We start from the raw sequence: 18174 nt of genomic DNA, 5'->3' as shown, positions 1-18174 counted from the left end.
GAGATCAGGGGGATTGCAGTTTGAAGTCAGCCCTGGAAAACAGTTCATGAGACCCTATCTCAAAAAAACACCATCACAAAAAAGGGCTGGTGGAGTGGCTTAAGGTGGAGGCCCTGAGTTCAAATCAGTACCGAAAAAAAATTATATTAGGACTGTCTCTCTCTCTCTCTCTCTCTCTCTCTCTCTCTGTTGCCATAAAGTGAACAGCTTTGTTCCACTACATGCTCCCTGCCATAATGAGCTGCCTTGCCACATGCCCAAAATCAATGGAGCCAATGAGCTGAAACCTCCAAAATTATGAGCCAAAATAAACTTTTCCTCCTTATAAGTTGATTATTTAATGTATTTTTTCACAGAAATGGAAAGTTAACACATTATTCCATTTTCATGAAGCTTAAAAGCAAGTAAAAGTAACCTAGAGATAGAAGTCAAAATAATGATTTGAAAATAGGCATGAGAGTCTTTTGAGATTTTGAACATGTTTAAAATATTTACCTGTACAATGCTATTATAGGTATACAAGTAGGCAAAATTTATTATGCTGTATACTTAATATTGGTGCACTTTATCTCAGGTTTTATCACAGGTTTTAGAAAAATGTACATAACAGGCTTCTAGGTTCCTGTTATTGGCAGGCATTCCTGATTTCTCTTATATTTTGAGATCAAAACCATTTTCAAAATTACATAATTCTGGTTCTATTTTATCAAGATTCTATATGTAAAAGAATGATGGAGGAGGCAAATTCAAGTATATATTTGATATACTGTAAGAATTTTTGTAAATGCCACAATGTACCCCAAGCACAAATTTTTTAAAAAGTCTATACGTATTTATGGTGGGTTTGTCAGAATACCCAGACTACATACTGTTGATTATGCTAATTTTATACTAATTTTCTAAGTCAGATGCAGTTTTTGAGACTTCAGTATTATTTAAATATTCCTACTGGATTTTGAACATAACTTTAAATTTTGTGTCTGCAGTGGGGAAATAAGGGAAGGCATGTAGTCTTCCATCAGAGGAGGTTTAGTGGTGACATGATGGTCTGGAAGGAAGTATAGGTAGCTACAAGGATGACTGTGATCTCTGAGAAAGATGTGTCCTCCAAGCCAGAGGCAGACCAGAGAGGTTTACTTCCTTCCCAAGTGGAGACTACTGCTATTTTGGAACCAATCATGGACAGAAAAGTTTTATTTTTAAGGGATTCAGCTAACCATTCCTCCCTTATCCATTATTACTATTTCTTCTTTAAATTGAGGCACTCATGTGTGTAGATGAAGGTCCTTATAAGTCACATGTGCGTCCTCAAAAGATATACTGAAGTTACAACACCCAGGTTCGCAGTATTATGACCTTAATTGGAACTTAATGTATTTATTTACATTGCAGATATAATTGGTTAAGAGAAGGTCATCCTCGATTTAAGATGAGTCCTTACCAAATAAATGACTGGTGTGAAACACAGAAGGGAAGAACATGTAACCATGTAATGACAGAGTGATGCAGTTGTAAACCAAGCAATGCCAATGATTAATAGCCATCACTGGAAGCTAGGAACGGCAAAAAAGGATACTACCTAGAGTGTCAGAGAAGCATGGTCCTGCTGGCATCTTGACTTTGGACTTCTAAAGAACTTCGAGAGAATAAATTTGTACCTAATTTGTGGTACACCAGCAGTCCAAAGAAATGAATACAAGGGCATATTAGTCCATTTTATATTGCTAATAACACAACAGACTTAATGAGTTTTAAAGAAAAGATGTTTTTTTAGGCTCATATTTCCAGTCGAAAGTCAAGGGCTGTACTTGGTGATGGCCCCCTTGCTGGTGGAGTTCTGAAAGGGCACACTACATATGGTAAGAGACAGGGAGTGTGTGTGTGTGTGTACCTCTTCAGGTTCTTATAAAGTCATCAAGATTCGATCAAGGACGTTATCCAATCCTAATCATCTCCCAAAGGCCCCACCTCTAAACATCTCTTAATCCTTCCCAATTGGGATTAAATTTCAGCATGAGTTTTAGGGGAACAAACCTATTCTAACCATAAAAAAAGGGCATTGTAAGATTGGTAGAAGGCGGCTGGAAATGGTTAGGAAATGACTTGGGTTTGCTTTTGCCTTATCTCAAATCATAAGCTAATGGTTTTGTAAAAAAGCCCCTTGGACCTAAAGGTTGGTCAGCAATAAAGATAGATTTGCTCCAAAATTATTATATGTCATCAAGGAAAATTCTATTTCCAAAGGCCAGTTTATATCTAACATACTTTACAACAGAGTTCATCTGCTGTATAAAACAAGTTGTATTTTGGTTTTATTATGCCAAAATTCCTGCTAGAATTTGGGCTGTGATTGTACTGCCCAAAGTATTTCATTTAACAATTTACCTAGCAAACAGGGAACAGTTTGAGCCAGGAAGCTCCATAAAATTGGATATCTTGGTGAAATGAACAAGGACAAACTGGGAAAGTAGGGGGAAATGGTTCTATTTTTCATTTATTTCTATTTTTCATCTCAAATTCAGAAAAGGATTTAAAGCAATCATTGAAGTACAGCTAGAGTCAAGGTTATATATCTATTTATAATATTCTTCGGGGATCAGGAGGAGAATATATATAAAGCCTCTGAAAATATGTGTGAATAAATATGTGAGCATATGGCAAGGGAGTGTGATCCTGTTAAACACTTGCTGTGTTTGGCAGAAGCAAAGATCTAGAAATGCCTGCTCACTTAGTTCTTCCCACCCCCTCAGATGTGTGAGTCTTAGCAGGTGGGAGGATCCATGTATGCTTCCTGAGGTTCATGTAAGAAGGACAAACTGCAGCCACAGCCATAGCTAATGAGGGAGGCAATACCAGGACACAAGTGGAGAGTCTGAGGATGGAGCCTGAAAAATACACCGAAGGAAGATCCACAGTCAACTTCTGACAAACAACTGCATTGGTGTGTTTATAGGAATCTGTCAGTGTCTGTGGGCTCTATATCCTGTTGAGATTCTATGTACCAAATCCAATCTTCTTCTGCACACTCTGCTCTTGATAAGCGACAACAGAGCAAGTGCAGCCTTAGGATCTGAAATGTCAGAAACTGGGATGGCTGTTTGCCACATGATGTTTCCTGTGCTAGATGCTCTTTATCTCTCCCCTAGTTCAGCCTTCTGCCCTCAGCTATATGTCACCTGTGCAGGGAAGAGTCACTGATTCCCATGTCTTTTTTTTTTTTTTGGAGGTACTGGGGTTTGAACTCAGGGCTTCACGCCTGTCAGGCTCAAGTGGGTCTATCACTTGGGCCACTTCACCAGCCCCTGGTTTCCATGTTCTTATAGTCAAAATTTTTTTGAAAAAATCCAAAATTTTTCACATCTGTAGAATTCTCTCAATTTCATTTATCATGACCTTCAGCCCTTTTTGTTTGTATTTTGTTTTAGAGATAGGGTCTCACTAACTTTTCCTGGCTGGCCTCAAACTCATGATCCTCTTGCCTCCACATCCTAAGGAGCTGGGATTACAAGCATGTAACACGTGTCACACCCAGCTTTTGTAGTTTATTCTTGAAAAAAGGAAGAGCGATGTGGTGAAAAAGACTTTAAAATTTTTTTCTGATCTCTCATTTTTAAAAACTCCACATTAAAAATAAGAAAAGGGAAGGGATGAAGGAAATAATTCATTGAAAAATGGGGCAAAGGATATAAGGAGGAAATTTATAGACGAAATCCAAGTGGCTAAAAAATATACAAGAAGATGCCCATTTAGACTAGTAGTCAGAGAAAGTAAAATAAAAAATATACACTCAGATTGGCAAACATTTTAAAGGTAGATAATACTAATTGTTAGAAAGGATTTAGAGAATAGAGCACATATTGTGAATATGTACTTTTTTTAAAAGAACGTTATACTGAAGTATGATTAACATAAAACAAACTGCACATGTAAATTTGACATTGGATATATGGAAATCATCACAATCAATATCCAATAACCTCCACCAAACTTTCTTGTGTCTCTTTGTAATTCCTCCTTCCCACCTCTTTGTGACCCACCCGTCCCCTAGTATCCATTGATCTACTCTCTGTCAGTATGGTTTATATTTTCTACAATGTTATATAAATGGATTGTTTAATATGTACTCTTCTTTCACTCAGAGTGCTAAGATTCATCCATGTTGTTACATGTATCAGTAGTTCTTTTTTAAAAATCTCTGAAAAGTACATCAATGCATGGGTTTATCACAATTGGCTTATCTATTCACCTTTTGATCGACATGTGGATTATTTCCAGGCTTTGGCTGTTAGAAATAAAGTTGCTATGCGCACCAGTCTTTGTAAGGACATCTATCTTTTTCCCTGTTGGGTAAAGAGCTTGGTGTGGAATGTCTGGGTCATAAGAAAGGTGCATGTTTAGCATTTTAAGAAATTTTTTAAGTGATTGTACATTCCCATCGGAGACAATAAAGGTGTAAGTCCTTTCGCCATCATCAGGTGAGGTAATGGCAGCAACTATCAACTCAACTGTGTAGGTTCTACCTGAGGTTGCCCCTGCGAAAATGTTTAGTCCTCTTTACTCAGATTCTGGAAGAATCTGCTTAAGGTCATAGTCGGTGCCGGCTATAGGACCACACACATATCGACAAACACCACTTTGGAAATGGAGACGGCCTGAAAAGCTAACAGTTGGGATGGAAAGAAGAGAGATGAAGTTTGACACGGGAAAAGTTAGGATTTCTGGGACTTGGCAAGAGGGAGAGAAATGACGATGCCCAAGTTTTAGTGACTAGACCATGGTGGTATCAGGCCGGAAGAGTTGATTTGGTAGAAGGAAGAAGTATTTTCTGGCTTGCTTCTTGGGAGGTGCCCACAGGACACGCAGAAGCTACAGATATTTGGAAAGTGGTGGTAAATATATGTGTCTGGGCGTTGATACAGATGTATGGCACAGCAACCATAGACACGTCTAGAGCGTAGTCAATACACTCGTATCGTGCAGAGAAATTACTCAACACACCTTGTTTTCCTCCGAGAACATGCGCAACGGCATCAGCCTTGCGGGCCAGTGAACCCCACCCAACTCACTCTGCGCATGCGCTGTGCGCACGCGCACCACGGCTACTATCGCCGCGCCCTTCTTTTGGCGTCTGAATTCCCATCCTCGGCCGGCCCCGCCCTGGCGGCTGCCCGTGACCTGCCTGGGCGCAGGCAACGGAAAGCCAGAAGGGGCAAGAGGAGTTCAGTTCGCCATGGGGCTCTTTGGAAAAACACAAGAGAAGCCGCCTAAGGAGCTGGTAAGGGCTACGGCGACGGCAAGTGAGTGGGTGAATGTGCGTGGGCCGTAACAGAGTTGATAAAGGACCGGACGCTCTTTTCTCCCCGGCTGGCCAAGTATCGCCGGGACCCATTTCCGGGGCCTTCCACTCGCCCAAGGGGCCGGAGGAAGAGGCTCCACGAGTCGGCTGTAGAGAGAGAGAGAGAGTCCTTGGTATCTCTCCTCACTACCAGACTGCCGGGAGCTGAGCTAAAGTGTTCCCTGACCTTGCCTTAGGCGCCGAGGCGCGACACAGTCCCGACCTCTGGAAATCCCCTCCCCCTGCGCGTGTTGGTACGTCCCGCCCGGAACCTTTCTGCGGCGCAGGACACGCCCTCTCTCCGGCTACCTTGCGCCGGGCGGACCTGCCCCGCCCCGGAGCGTTATGCGGAGGGGACCCTATCTGGATGGGGCGGTCCTGGCACCTGCCACCCCTTCTACGCACGGTTTTACGGAAATGGAAGCTGCTTACTGGTTCTTCTGCTCCAACAACCGGCTGTTGACCCCAGAGGCGCAATAATTATACCCAGGACCCGACCCTTCCCGAAGCATGCTACCAAAAGTAGTTGTGGATCCAGCTCTGAACTCGAGATCTACCTATAAACTGAGTTAGTGTGAGAGGCAGAGAATTAAAAGTGCCCCCATAGGACCAGCCTGCCTAAGTTTTAATCCTTTTTCCACATCTCTTAGCTCTGGGATTTCGAGAAAATTAACTTCTCTGAGGTTTATTCTCGCAAAGTAAGAATAATAGTATTATCTCATAGTAATTGAAGATTAAAGGATGTAAAGTTTAAAGTAGTAGGTAGAGAGGAATAGGTTTTTTTTTGTGATGGTGGTATTGGGATTTGAACTCAGGGTCTCATGCTTGCTAGGCACGTGCTCAACCATTTGAACCGCACTCTCAACCCTTTCTTTAGTTATTTTTCAGGCAGGGGCTTGCATTTTTGTACATGCCACTACGCCAGCCTTATTGAAGGTGGGGGGGATGGTGTGTGTGTCTCGCTAACGTTTTCTCCAGGCTCACTTCGAACCGTTATCCTCCTGATCTCTGTCCCCTGAGTAGCTGGGATTACAGTCAGAATGAGTGTCCCCTTCCCCCATATCTTACAGCCTTGTTACTTAAGTACAGATGAGCGGCATCAGGGCCACCTGGAGCTTGTTATACTTCTCAGGCTCCACCCCAGACCTACTGAATCAGATTTTGAATTCTGACACAGTCCTTACTGATTAGTGTGCTCACTGTTTGAGAAGCTCTTCTTTACAACAACCAGACTTGTCCATACTGGAAAAACCCTAAAATGCTTTAAATAAGTGATCTTATTTAGCTCTCTTCCCCTCTGACAGGCGTATCTTTAAAACCAATCACCTGCATCAACCTTGCCATTTTTCTGGTGTTTATTGACTTTCCCAGTAGCTTATCCTAGACAGGGACAAACTGACACCATGTTCTCAAGCAATTATGTTTATCATTTAAAAATAGCCAAAGTGTTCTACAAGTAATGCATATATATACTAGAGATCATTTTAAATAATCATGAGACTGTTTCTAAAGACTCTTATGAATGGCAAAGCTAAGGCCACACACTGAAGGTAATAATCTGTCCCTACCATTAAAAACACTTCTGCAGGACTGGAGTGTGCCTCAAGCAGCAGAACTCCTGCTTTGCAAGCTCAAGCCCTGAGTTCAAACTCCAGCCCCATCAAAAATACAAAAACAAACAAAAACTTCTACAATAACAAGTATCTTAGAATATATACACCACAAAGTGTGCATCTACACAGTGTTTTACAGTTTGCAAAATGATGTCACACGCTTTTTATCTCATTAATTTTTTTTCTACCAGGGAGCAACATTCAACAGGTGGTATCATTTAATAAAGGATTTTAACGTGGGTGTAGTGGTATGTACCTATAGTCCCAGCTACTCAGGAGGGTGAGGCAGGACAATTGTTTGAGTCCACAGATCACAGGCCAGCCTGCACAACATAGTGAGATCCCATCTCAAAAAAAAAAAACCCCAAAGGATTTTGGGGTTTTTCCATCATGGGTAAGTCTGGGTGTTGTAGACAGGAGCTTCTCAAACATTAGTGAGGATGAAAATCAGTAGGGATCTTTTCAGAGTTCAGAATCTGGTTCAGTACTTTTAGGGTAGGACCTGAGGTGTTGAAGAAGCTCCCCGGTGGTGCATATGCTGTAGGTCTGTTCAAGTAACAAGCTGTAGTGTGTACAGCCTGCCTACCATTATTGGCTAAAATGTGTTGAAACAGGCATCATGCTAAGTACTCTGCTGTTCTGTCACCATTACAAGGTTGGTACTTCTATCATCCCTACTTTATAGGTGTGGAAATGAGACAGAGAGAAATTTGCCCCAGGTCATACACTTTGTAAATTTTAAACCAGCAGTAATCATAATCTAGTAAGTTCTTTCTTTTTTCCTCCGTTCCTTCCTTCCTCCCTCCCTCTCTTTCTTCCTTCTCTCTCCCTCCCTCTGTACTGGAGTTTGAACTCAGGGCTTCACATTTGGTAGGCAAGCATTCTGCCACCTGAACCACTCTGGTAACTTAATTCAGTAAGTTTTTTTTAAGACCTGTACGCGTAACTATCATGCCATTTATGCTGCCTCCCAAAGGGGGATTATAAAGAAGAAATAAGAAGCCAAGCAACTTAACACCTAGCCAGTAACATAAACATTCAAGACTCCTTTGGATTGGATACTATGTACACAGTACGAGAGTTCTGAGGTTGGATCAGAAACCATTTGGCCTTGCACTATTATTTCCCATTATTTTCTTCAAGTCCCTTCTCGGTAGGCCTAGGTAACTGTTCAGTTCTGACTAAAGTCTGCCTCAGTTTGTTGGAAGAGTGTCTAGCTTCTGCCAAGCACTAAGCTTTGTCTTATACTATGTGACTTGGGACCAGAGAGTGTTCTGTCACCTGCCATAGTTATTTGGCAGTGAGTTTGTAATTCAAGAAAGTTTCAGTAAATCAAGAATGAAAAATACATTTTTCTATGTACAGTTGCTGAGGAGCAAAGTATTGGAAATCATGTATGAATAAGGTGACAATGTTAGTTTGGCTTTTTTTTAACAGAGAGAAATAAAATGTTTGACCTCATGAAAGAAGCTTAACAAAGGAAATTTAAAAAATAGGATGACGTTAGCAGAGAGGAAAGAGGGATTGAGAGAGAGGAAATTGGCTAAATAGTCTGTTTGGTAACTCCTGCCTCCCCGCTCCCACCTTACTAGGGGTTGAGCTAAGGACCTGCTTTTTACCAGCAGACACTTTACCATTTGAACCAAGTCCCCAGTCTTTTTGTTTTTAGTTTGTTTTTCAGATTGTGTCTGTAGCTCACTTTGCCTGAGCTGACCTGGGGCCGCAATCCTCCTATCTTCACCTTCCAAGTAACTGGAAGTGCACCACTGTTCCTGGCTTCGTAATTTTTTTTTCCTGTACTGAGCCTTGAATTCAGGTCTTACACTTGCTTGGCGGGCACTCTACCACTTGAGCCATGCCCCAGCCCTTTTTGCTTTAGTAATTTTTTGAATAGAGTCTCATGTTTATGCCCAGGACCTCAATCCTCCTGGCACAGGATAAGCAGGGGCCAGGTGCACCCAGGACATACCATATTGGTTATTGAACATGGTACCATACATATAAGGCCATGGTGACAGGCCAAGCAAGTAAGATACATAATGCACAGTGTTACCAGATCTCTGGTACAGTATGTAGCAGAGAGTAGGTACTAAGTAAATGTTGAATGATGAGTGTCAGAATGAGAGTAAGCTTTAAGGTCAAGAGGTCTTAAGATGAGCAGCATTTCAAGACAGACCCCAGGAAACATTAGTTATATAAGGAGCCTTTCCCAGACATCGCATACTTTTTGATGAAGGCCTCTTACTGGTGAGACCTGTTCTGTCTTAAAGGGTCCTAGTTAAGTCTAGACCAGGCCTGCTGAGGATGAGGATGTTTATTTAGAAACTTGTGATAATCTTGGAGTAGGAATCAAGAGGACTTGAGGTTCTGCTGGGAATTTGTGCTGTTCTGCGTAGCAACTTCACTGATTGACCTTTGGTAGAGTAGTCAGCTTTTTAAATTGTATGACTAGCTTAAATCCTTAGACTGAGTCATGACTCATGGTCATGCCCTATTAGTTCATACAACAGACACTGAGTTTTTTTTATGTGTATAGGGTTGGATCTATGTTTACAAAAGTAAGGCATTGGGTGATGATTTCAAACAATATGAAGTTTACTAGGGGAGACTGACATGTGAACACATACCTACATTTTGGAGAGATAAGAATAATGTAAATACGTACAAGGTCTGTGATGTCATGTTAGAGGGACTGATTGTTAAAGAGTCTAGAAAGGGAACTGGTCAGGGAGAGTATATGTTGTTTTGGTGGGACTGGGGTTTGAGCTCAGGGCTTTGAGCTTGCAAGGCGGGTAGGTGTTCTACCTATTGAGCCACATCTCCAGTCTTATTTTGCTCTGGTTATTTTGAAGATGGGGTCTCATGTATTATTTGTCTAGGCTGGCTTCAAACCACAGTCCTCCCCATCTTAGCCTCCCAGGTGAGCCACTGGTGCCCAGCTGGTATTTGGGTTTTGTCATAAGAGGTAGTAGCCAAGTATGTATAGGATTAGGCAAAGGGAGGTATTTCAAGCACAGTAAACTTTGTGTGCAAGGTGTAGAAGTATGGAACATAAATTATAGGAATCAGGAAACACTTCAGAATGGTTAGAAGATGCAGGAGGAGTGATAATAGTGGTAAGATGTAAAATTAGGTAGGTAAAGGGCATATCAGCAAAGATGTGTGTGCAATGCCTACTAAGGAAGAACATTGAGAACATGTTTGGAGCATGAATTTGAGGGAAGAGGCTTGAGTAGGGGAACCACTTAGTGGCCCAAGGAGCTGATACAGGTTTTAGCTAAGATTGGCAATGGTAAGAAGAGGATAGGATGAGTTATAAAAACATCGATCTGCATTTGAAATGAGAGTGCAAAAGTGATCCTTAGATATCTGTTTAACCCACCCCAATCAAACCTTTCATCTTTTTGAAAGCCAGTGCCATGATCTGAAATAGAAAGAATTAAGGAAAAGAGCAGGTTGCAGAGGAATGGTGGTAGTGGAGAAGCTGCCAAAGAACTCAGTTTTGAATAGAATCACTGCTTCATGAGACAGAGAAAACAGCTGACAGGGAATATCATGGCATAATATTTTTCTTGTTTACTTTGTGGCCTGAACCAAGATGTGAGCTTCTAGAGAGTCAGGGTCATGTTTTTCTCTGTATCATCCTTTGGGCCAGCATGATGTTGAATCTTCTTACTGTGTGCTTACATGATAGATTAAGCAAACAAGCTCCCTTGGGCCTATTTGATAAAGGCACTAATTCCATTCCTTAGACACATTATCACCTCCCAAAAGGTCCCACTTCTAACACCATCACTTTATTTTTTTTATTTTTTTTTTCATTTTTCTTTTATTATTCATATGTGCATACAAGGCTTGGTTCATTTCTCCCCCTTGCTCCCACCCCCTCCCTTACCACCCACTCCACCCCCTCCCGCTCCCCCCCTCAATACCCAGCAGAAACTATTTTGCCCTTATCTCTAATTTTGTTGTAGAGAGAGTATAAGCAATAATAGGAAGGAACAAGGGGTTTTGCTGGTTGAGATAAGGATAGCTATACAGGGCATTGACTCACATTGATTTCCTGTGCGTGGGTGTTACCTTCTAGGTTAATTCTTTTTGATCTAACCTTTTCTCTAGTTCCTGGTCCCCTTTTCCTATTGGCCTCAGTTGCTTTAAGGTATCTGCTTTAGTTTCTCTGCATTAAGGGCAACAAATGCTAGCTAGTTTTTTAGGTGTCTTACCTATCCTCACCCCTCCCTTGTGTGCTCTCGCTTTTATCATGTGCTCATAGTCCAATCCCCTTGTTGTGTTTGCCCTTGATCTAATGTCCACATATGAGGGAGAACATACGATTTTTGGTCTTTTGAGCCAGGCTAACCTCACTCAGAATGATGTTCTCCAATTCCATCCATTTACCAGCGAATGATAACATTTCGTTCTTCTTCATGGCTGCATAAAATTCCATTGTAACACCATCACTTTAGAGGTTGAAGTTTCAATGTATGAATTTTGGGAGAAATGCAAATCATAGCAGATAGTATAATAACAACCCATGGGCTGGAGGCATGGGTTAAGTAGAAGAGCACCTGCCTAGGAAGGGTAAGGCCCTGAGTTCAAACCCTAGTACCAACACTGAAAGAAAGAAAGAACAAAAGAAAAAAACTTGCATGTTTATCACCTAAATTCACATGTTGACAGCATTTTGCTGTTACTTAATATACATATTTTGGCTGAATTGTTTTGAAATCTATTAGAGATCATAACATTTTATTCCATAACATTTCAGATACTATCTACAAAATATTGAAATTCTTCAATGTACCTAACTGAAATTTCTTATTATCATTTATTACCCAGTCCATATTTAAATGTCCCCATGTTTCCAGTATTTATTTATTTTTTCTTTTTTAGTGGGACTGGGGTTTGAACTCAGAGCTTCATGCTTACAAAGCAGGTGCTCTACCACTTGAGCCACACCTCCAATCCCTCAGTATGTCTTTTACAATATTTTCATGTGAGGATCCAGTGAAGCACTTTGCTTTGTATTTAAATGTCATTTGATTTTTTGTTTAATTTGTTCCCCTTGCTTATAACACTGTAAAAGTAGTCTTTTTAGTAGGAGTAGGCCGTTTGTTTGGTAGAATGTTCTATTTTAGATTATCTAATTACGAGTTGTGGCTGGCTTTTTCCTTTATTTTCTATGAAATGGAAGTTGGATGTAAGCTTGGTTAGATTAAGGCTAAAGAATTTTAGCAAGACTATCTCACAATTAACCTCTATATTTTATAGTATGTCACATCAGGAGGCATATGATGTCTGGCTGTCTCATTATGACAGCCAGATCTGTGTATGTGTGTGTGTATGTTTCATTTTGCTGCTGTTTTAAGTAAAATTGTGGGTGAGGTCATGGATTTGAACTGAGCAGCTGCGCTGGACCTAACAGACCAAGTTAATATAGTTTAATCACAGTAACCAAGCTTTGGTTAGTTACAGGAGGCTACAACTAGTTAGGTTGTAACCAAGTGACTGGTTGATGAAGCTGTAGTCAAATAAATTGATTTTTGTGTCTTACCTCGACTTTTCTGTAAATGCTGTCTGATCATATTATTGGTTGGAGTTCGCAGAACTTACCCTGGTTCTGGGAGCTGCCTGATTCGTGGTTACTTTTTGTTTTGCTGTGCTCAGTCAGATACATCACTAAATCTAATTGGTCTAAGGAATTTTCTTTATAACACTGATAGAAAGTAATCGGAGGGTTGGTGCCATGTGAATTGTGTAGTTCCTCATTAACCTTTCACTTACCGTATATCTGTTGGTGTCCTTTTCCTGAATCCACTGGTGTTGGTTTTCTGAATTGTGAGTATTCTGTAATTTCTTCCTCATTTGTTAGCTGACAGTCTTCTGTAAGCTCTTATTAGCTGGGGCTATTTGGTTACCTTGACATAAAGTTCCTACTGAAAAGGCTGGGTAAGTGCTTAATTGCTTTTTCTTTAATCACCAATATTTATAATAAGGAGTTGGTATAATAACTTCCAGTTGTCTCAAATATTTTTTCCATTCCTCCTCACAAACACCATTTTTAGCTCATAAGATTTTTACATATTTAGCGTGGCATGGTCACTTTTTAATTTTTTTTTTTTTGCGCTACTGGAGCTTGAACTCAGGGCCTATACCTTGAACCACTCCACCAGCCCTTTTTTGTGAAGGATTTTTTTGAGATAGGGTCTCGAAGAACTGTTTGCCTGGGTTGGCTTTGAACTGCAATCCTCCTGATTTCTGCCTCCTGAGTAGCTAGGATTACAGGTGTGAGCCGGCATGGACACTTCTAACCGTTATTCTGTGTGGTGCTGAAATACTTTTAAGTTTGGAGCTATTTCGGGCCAGTTCCTGTCTTTTAAACACAATCTTACTTATCTTTGGCTGCTTCCTTGCTTTTGAGCATAGTATATCCTAGTGTGATTTATAGTTTCCCATCCTGGGACCTGTAATCAGCCACTTCTTCTGATGAGAACACTGGTTTCTTATAGTAGTTGCTGTTTAGAAGCTGAAATTTTGGTGCTTATAATGTTTCTTGCTACTGGAGTGTCTGTGCGTCCAGTCATTTGATGGGTCACAACTAGGAGATATATTCTGGCTTTTTTTTTTGGGGGGGGGGAGGTGCTTTTAAAACAAGGTCTTCCTATGCATCCCAGGCTGGCCTGGAACTTGCTTCATAGCTCCAGGCTGGTCTCAAGCTCATGATCCTCCTGCCTCAGCCCCCTTAGTGCTGTGATTACAGGGTACCAGCAAATGCCACCACACCTACAGGAAATGCAGTGCTTAAATCAGGAGGGTTACAGACTAAATGGTGTCAAACAACCCTTCTGCACAAATAACTAGCCAAGCTAAACAAAAAGTCTAACCATTTGAAATCACTAAAAGCTACCAAGGCAGTGAGAAATTGCAAACTCAAGATCCTGAAGAATGGGAAACTTAGTTACAAGAGATCCTTTAATTCTTGGTGTAGTGGCTGAGAGACTGAGACTTGAGTAGAGTTATTGACCCTGTAGTTGGAGAGCATAAAAATTGGATTTTGTGACACAAAAGAGAAGGGACTCAGGTAAATTTCCAAGGCTTTTGTAAAAATACACCTTTTTAGAGATAGACTGGCTTTTCCAAAAACTGAAGTTTAGTTGCAAATAGTCTCTACCCCTCATTGGATTAATTAAGGTTAATTAAGAGCCAATTACCAGTCCACTTAAGCTACATGTTTGGCAGAAACAAACATCTTCTCTGGAAGAAGCTCATCCAGAGACTTAAAATATTCTACAAATGGTTCAGAATTCAATTTTTTGACAGAAGATACTTTTCCCACCGTAGGAGATCTGTATATATCCTGCATACAAATTCTTTATAAATATCTTTTATTCATTACCATTTATATGCAGTTACAAACCTCTCCTTCCAATTTTTCTTTTAATTGTAGTTTTAGGACAGATAAAAATTCTTAATTTCAGTATAAATAAAAGTATCAGCCCTTTGCTTTATGGTTATTGCTTTTAAGAAATTGTTCCCTAATCTGACATCATAAATTTGTTCTAACTATCTTCTTACAGTAACAGTTTTGCATTCTCTGTATAATTTTTCAGTCTACCTGGAATTAATTTCAGTAATGGAATGGGAATTGAATCATTTTGTTTTCCATATTGCTTGCCATTTGTCTGAGCACTGTTTATAGAAAATGTCTACTTACATGTTTTAGTTTGCTTTGCCTAGTTTGCCTGGCATACAGAAGACTGCACAATTTTAAATAAAGCATACATCTTGATGGTATGAAACTTTCTGTAGGTTCCTTATGGTTTCCAAAACATACTGTAATTTATTGTTTTTTACTTGTACTGTATTCTTTATGTTCTCCTTTACTTATGAGTTATAAATGGCTTTCATTTATTACTAGAATTCTGAGACTAAGTAAATGTTGAATTTCCTTATGTTTTAAAGTTTCTTTTTTAAATTGTAGTGATTTTTACAGTTGAGATTGTTTGATACATTTTCTTGTGCTCTGTGTCTCAGACTGTATTCCTCAATGCTAAAAGAACATTAGAATGAATTAGAGAGATTTGAAACACTACTTGTCATTTGAGCTACACCCCAGCCCAGTTAAATTGGTATTTTTAAAGTTTCTCAGGTGACTTTTCTAAGTGGCTCAGGTGTAGAAGCACTACTCTGGGACATGACTGGATACTTTTGGTTCTTGTCATTTCTCTTAGGTAACTTTTTTATTATTATTACTGAAGAGTCACTTTTGATTTTATGTTTAAAAAGAATGTTTCTTTTTGACAGATAATTAGGTAACTTTCTTTTAAAGAGCTACTTTTGATTTAATAAGCTTAAAAAGAATGTTTCTTTTTGACAGATAACTATGACACTTTTACTCTTTGACATTTAAAAAATACATAGACTGTTTCTGGAGATTTTTATTATATAACTGTTACTCATGACTGAAAGTTCTTCCTTCTTCACATCTCACAATCTATTCAGTTAAACTCAACAGATGTTTACTGAGCATCTGCCAGACATACGCAAGTGTTTGGTCAACAAGAAAAGATCTTTGGCTTTCTGGAGCTTACAGCTAAGTAAATATAATGAGTTTTACAAAAGACAGAGGGTATACGGTTCTGTATAATTAATCATAGAGGGGTCGAACTTGTCCTTGGGGTCGGGAAGTCCTCCGCAAAGTAACATGTAAGCCAAGACATTAAGAATGAGTTCAGACAAGATTAGAAATAAGGGCAAAATAGTCTCTGCTGGGTATTGGGGGGGTGGAGAGGGAGGGGGCGGAGTGGGTGGTAAGGGAGGGGGTGGGGGCAGTGGGGAGAAATGAACCAATCCTGTATGCACATATGAATAATAAAAGAAAAATGAAAAAAAAAAAGAATTAGTTCAGAAAACATGTTCTTTAAATAAATGGGACTTTTTTGCATGAAAGGACATTATCAAGAAAGTGAAAAGATGGTCTATAGAATGGGAGAGAATATTTTATTGTCTTGTACCTGATAATGGTCTACTATCAAAATATATAAAGAACTCATACAATGGAAAGATAGCTCACTTTAAAAATGGTCAGAACCGGTGCTGGGGGGAGGCCAATAAGGGGTAATGGGGGGTAAAAATGACAAAAGTACATCATATATATGTATGAAAATGTCATAATCACATTTAATGAAGCCCATTAAAATGTACAAAAATAGCCAGAAGGTATGAGTAGATGTTTCTTTAAGTGGACAGCCAACAAGTACATGAAAAGTTGGCTAGCTTCATTGATCATTAAGAAACTGCAAATCAAAGCTGAGTTCCTGTGGCTCACACCTATAATCCTAGCTGCTTGGGAGGCTGAGATAGGAAGGATCGAGGTTTGAGACCAGCCCAGGGAAAAGTTTGCAAGACCCTATCTCAACAGAAAAGGCTAGGTTTGGTAGCACATGCTTGTTATCCCAGCTTGGGCAGGAAGCATACAATAGGAGAATCTTGGTTTCAGCTCAGCTGGAGCAAAAAGTGAGACCCTATCTCCATAACCAAAGAAAAAAGGACTGGAGGTATGGCTCAAGTGGTAGAGCACCTGCTTTGCTAGCACAAAGCCCTGACTTCAAATCCTGGTCCCACCTCCCCAAAAAAGGAAAATAAGTACTAGTGAGATGTGGAAAAATGGGAACCCTTGCACATTGATGGTAGAAATGTAAAATGGTGATGCCATTGTGAAAAAGTTTGGTCAAGCCTCAAAAAGTGAAACAGAATTATCTGGCCCAGCAGTTTTGCTTCTAGGTAAATATATTTTCAAAAAGGGTACGTAGGCAAATACCTGTACAAAAATACTTAAAACAGCACAATTCACAATAGCCCAAAGGTGGAAGCAAACTCATTGTCCATCAGCAGATGAGTGGATAAACAAGTTTGTGGTATGCACATACAACGGGCTAACACTGTACTGAAGTACTCATACATGCTACAGTGGCAATGAACCTTAACATGCTGAATGAAAGAAATCAGTAACAACAGGTCACATACCATGTGATTCCTTTTCTATGAAGTATTCAGAATAAACACTTCTGTGGAGACAACAAATTAGTGACTGACAGGGAACTGGAGGAGGGGAAGATGAGAAGACTTTGCAGGCCAGTGTCAAGGGTTCTTGCCTTCACAGGCCAAAGAATTGGCTCATGAGGCAGCGGATTGACTCATGAGACAACAAGGTCAGCACACAGAGTAGGATTTATTAGAAAGGAAAAGGCTGCAGCTAGAGCAGTGCAGCAGAGCCCAAAAACAGTGGCTCCTCGCTCAGATGAAGGCTGGGGCTTTTTATGGATGCTTTAACTGTGGGTTAGGGTAAGGGTTAGGTGGGTTCTTTGCAGTGATTGTAGATTTGCATGCGTGGGCTCTCTCTGATGAGCTGGTCTGTTTGCCCCTTATGTTTCCCCCATAAAAGCATTCTGTTTATCAGCCCCGTGGCAGATTTATGAGGCCATGTATATCCTCCTCAGGATGCAGGGCTCATAGTGCTTTCCATGGGGGATGGGATATTGACTCATTCATCTGTCCTTTAGGTCCCCAGATCCAACAAGTCCCCCACTCTGAGACAAGTACCCAACTGCTATTGGGGAGAGGGGTGATGACTCATCTATCTGCTTCCTGCTGACAATGGGGTGACGGGAGTAGGTGTGATGGTTCTTGTCTCAGGGGTTGACCCATGTAGTCTCCAGAGGCCCCTGATAGAACTGGACAGAGGGCTCATGAGTAGGCAGAGGTGAGTATTCCTTGACTGAGAGCTGGATTTGATCAGTTGCACCTGTTGAGATATAAATCTGGAGAGGGCATTTATTATACAAGGCCCAGCTCCAAATCTTGTTCCAGAAGGATCACAAATTGGCTAGCTCACTGTTGTAAGGGGTTAGTGGAGGTCTTAAAAGGTAAACAGAGGCTGACTGTCAGGATGTAGAGAAATGTAAAAGAAAGTGTCCTTTAAGTCTAATATAGAGTAATAGTGGGCTTTTTGAGGGTATTTCAGCCTTTAGTCGAGATAGTAAATCCCGTCCCAGCAGGGGCACTGGAGTCTCATGGACTATGAGAAAAGAGTGACTGAAGTGGAGGTCTCTCCAAGAGCAGGCCAGAGGCCTAGAAAAACAGTACTCTAGGTGCTGGCCAGATACGGTAAGACAGAGAAACAGGCTCCACTGTCTAGGAGGAAAATGACCTTTCGCTTCTCTACTA

General features: G+C 40.5%; 1 protein-coding gene across 1 annotated transcript in view; it reads left to right on the top strand.

Annotated features, from left to right (window-relative positions):
- The first annotated feature begins 5097 nt into the window (after nucleotides 1-5097).
- The window catches only part of Chmp3 (charged multivesicular body protein 3), a 68382-nt gene continuing 55305 nt past the window's right edge, over nucleotides 5098-18174 (top strand). The window contains exon 1 of the mRNA XM_020178373.2: nucleotides 5098-5275. Within this exon, the coding sequence (XP_020033962.1) occupies nucleotides 5231-5275 (45 nt within the window). The 5' untranslated portion in view covers nucleotides 5098-5230. The remainder of the gene's footprint in view (nucleotides 5276-18174) is intronic.

This window comes from Castor canadensis, chromosome 12 (assembly GCF_047511655.1).
Source record: "Castor canadensis chromosome 12, mCasCan1.hap1v2, whole genome shotgun sequence".
NCBI classification, from domain to species: Eukaryota; Metazoa; Chordata; class Mammalia; order Rodentia; family Castoridae; genus Castor; species Castor canadensis.
Note: the sequence above shows the minus strand (reverse complement) of the source record. Positions and strands in the feature narration are given on the sequence as shown.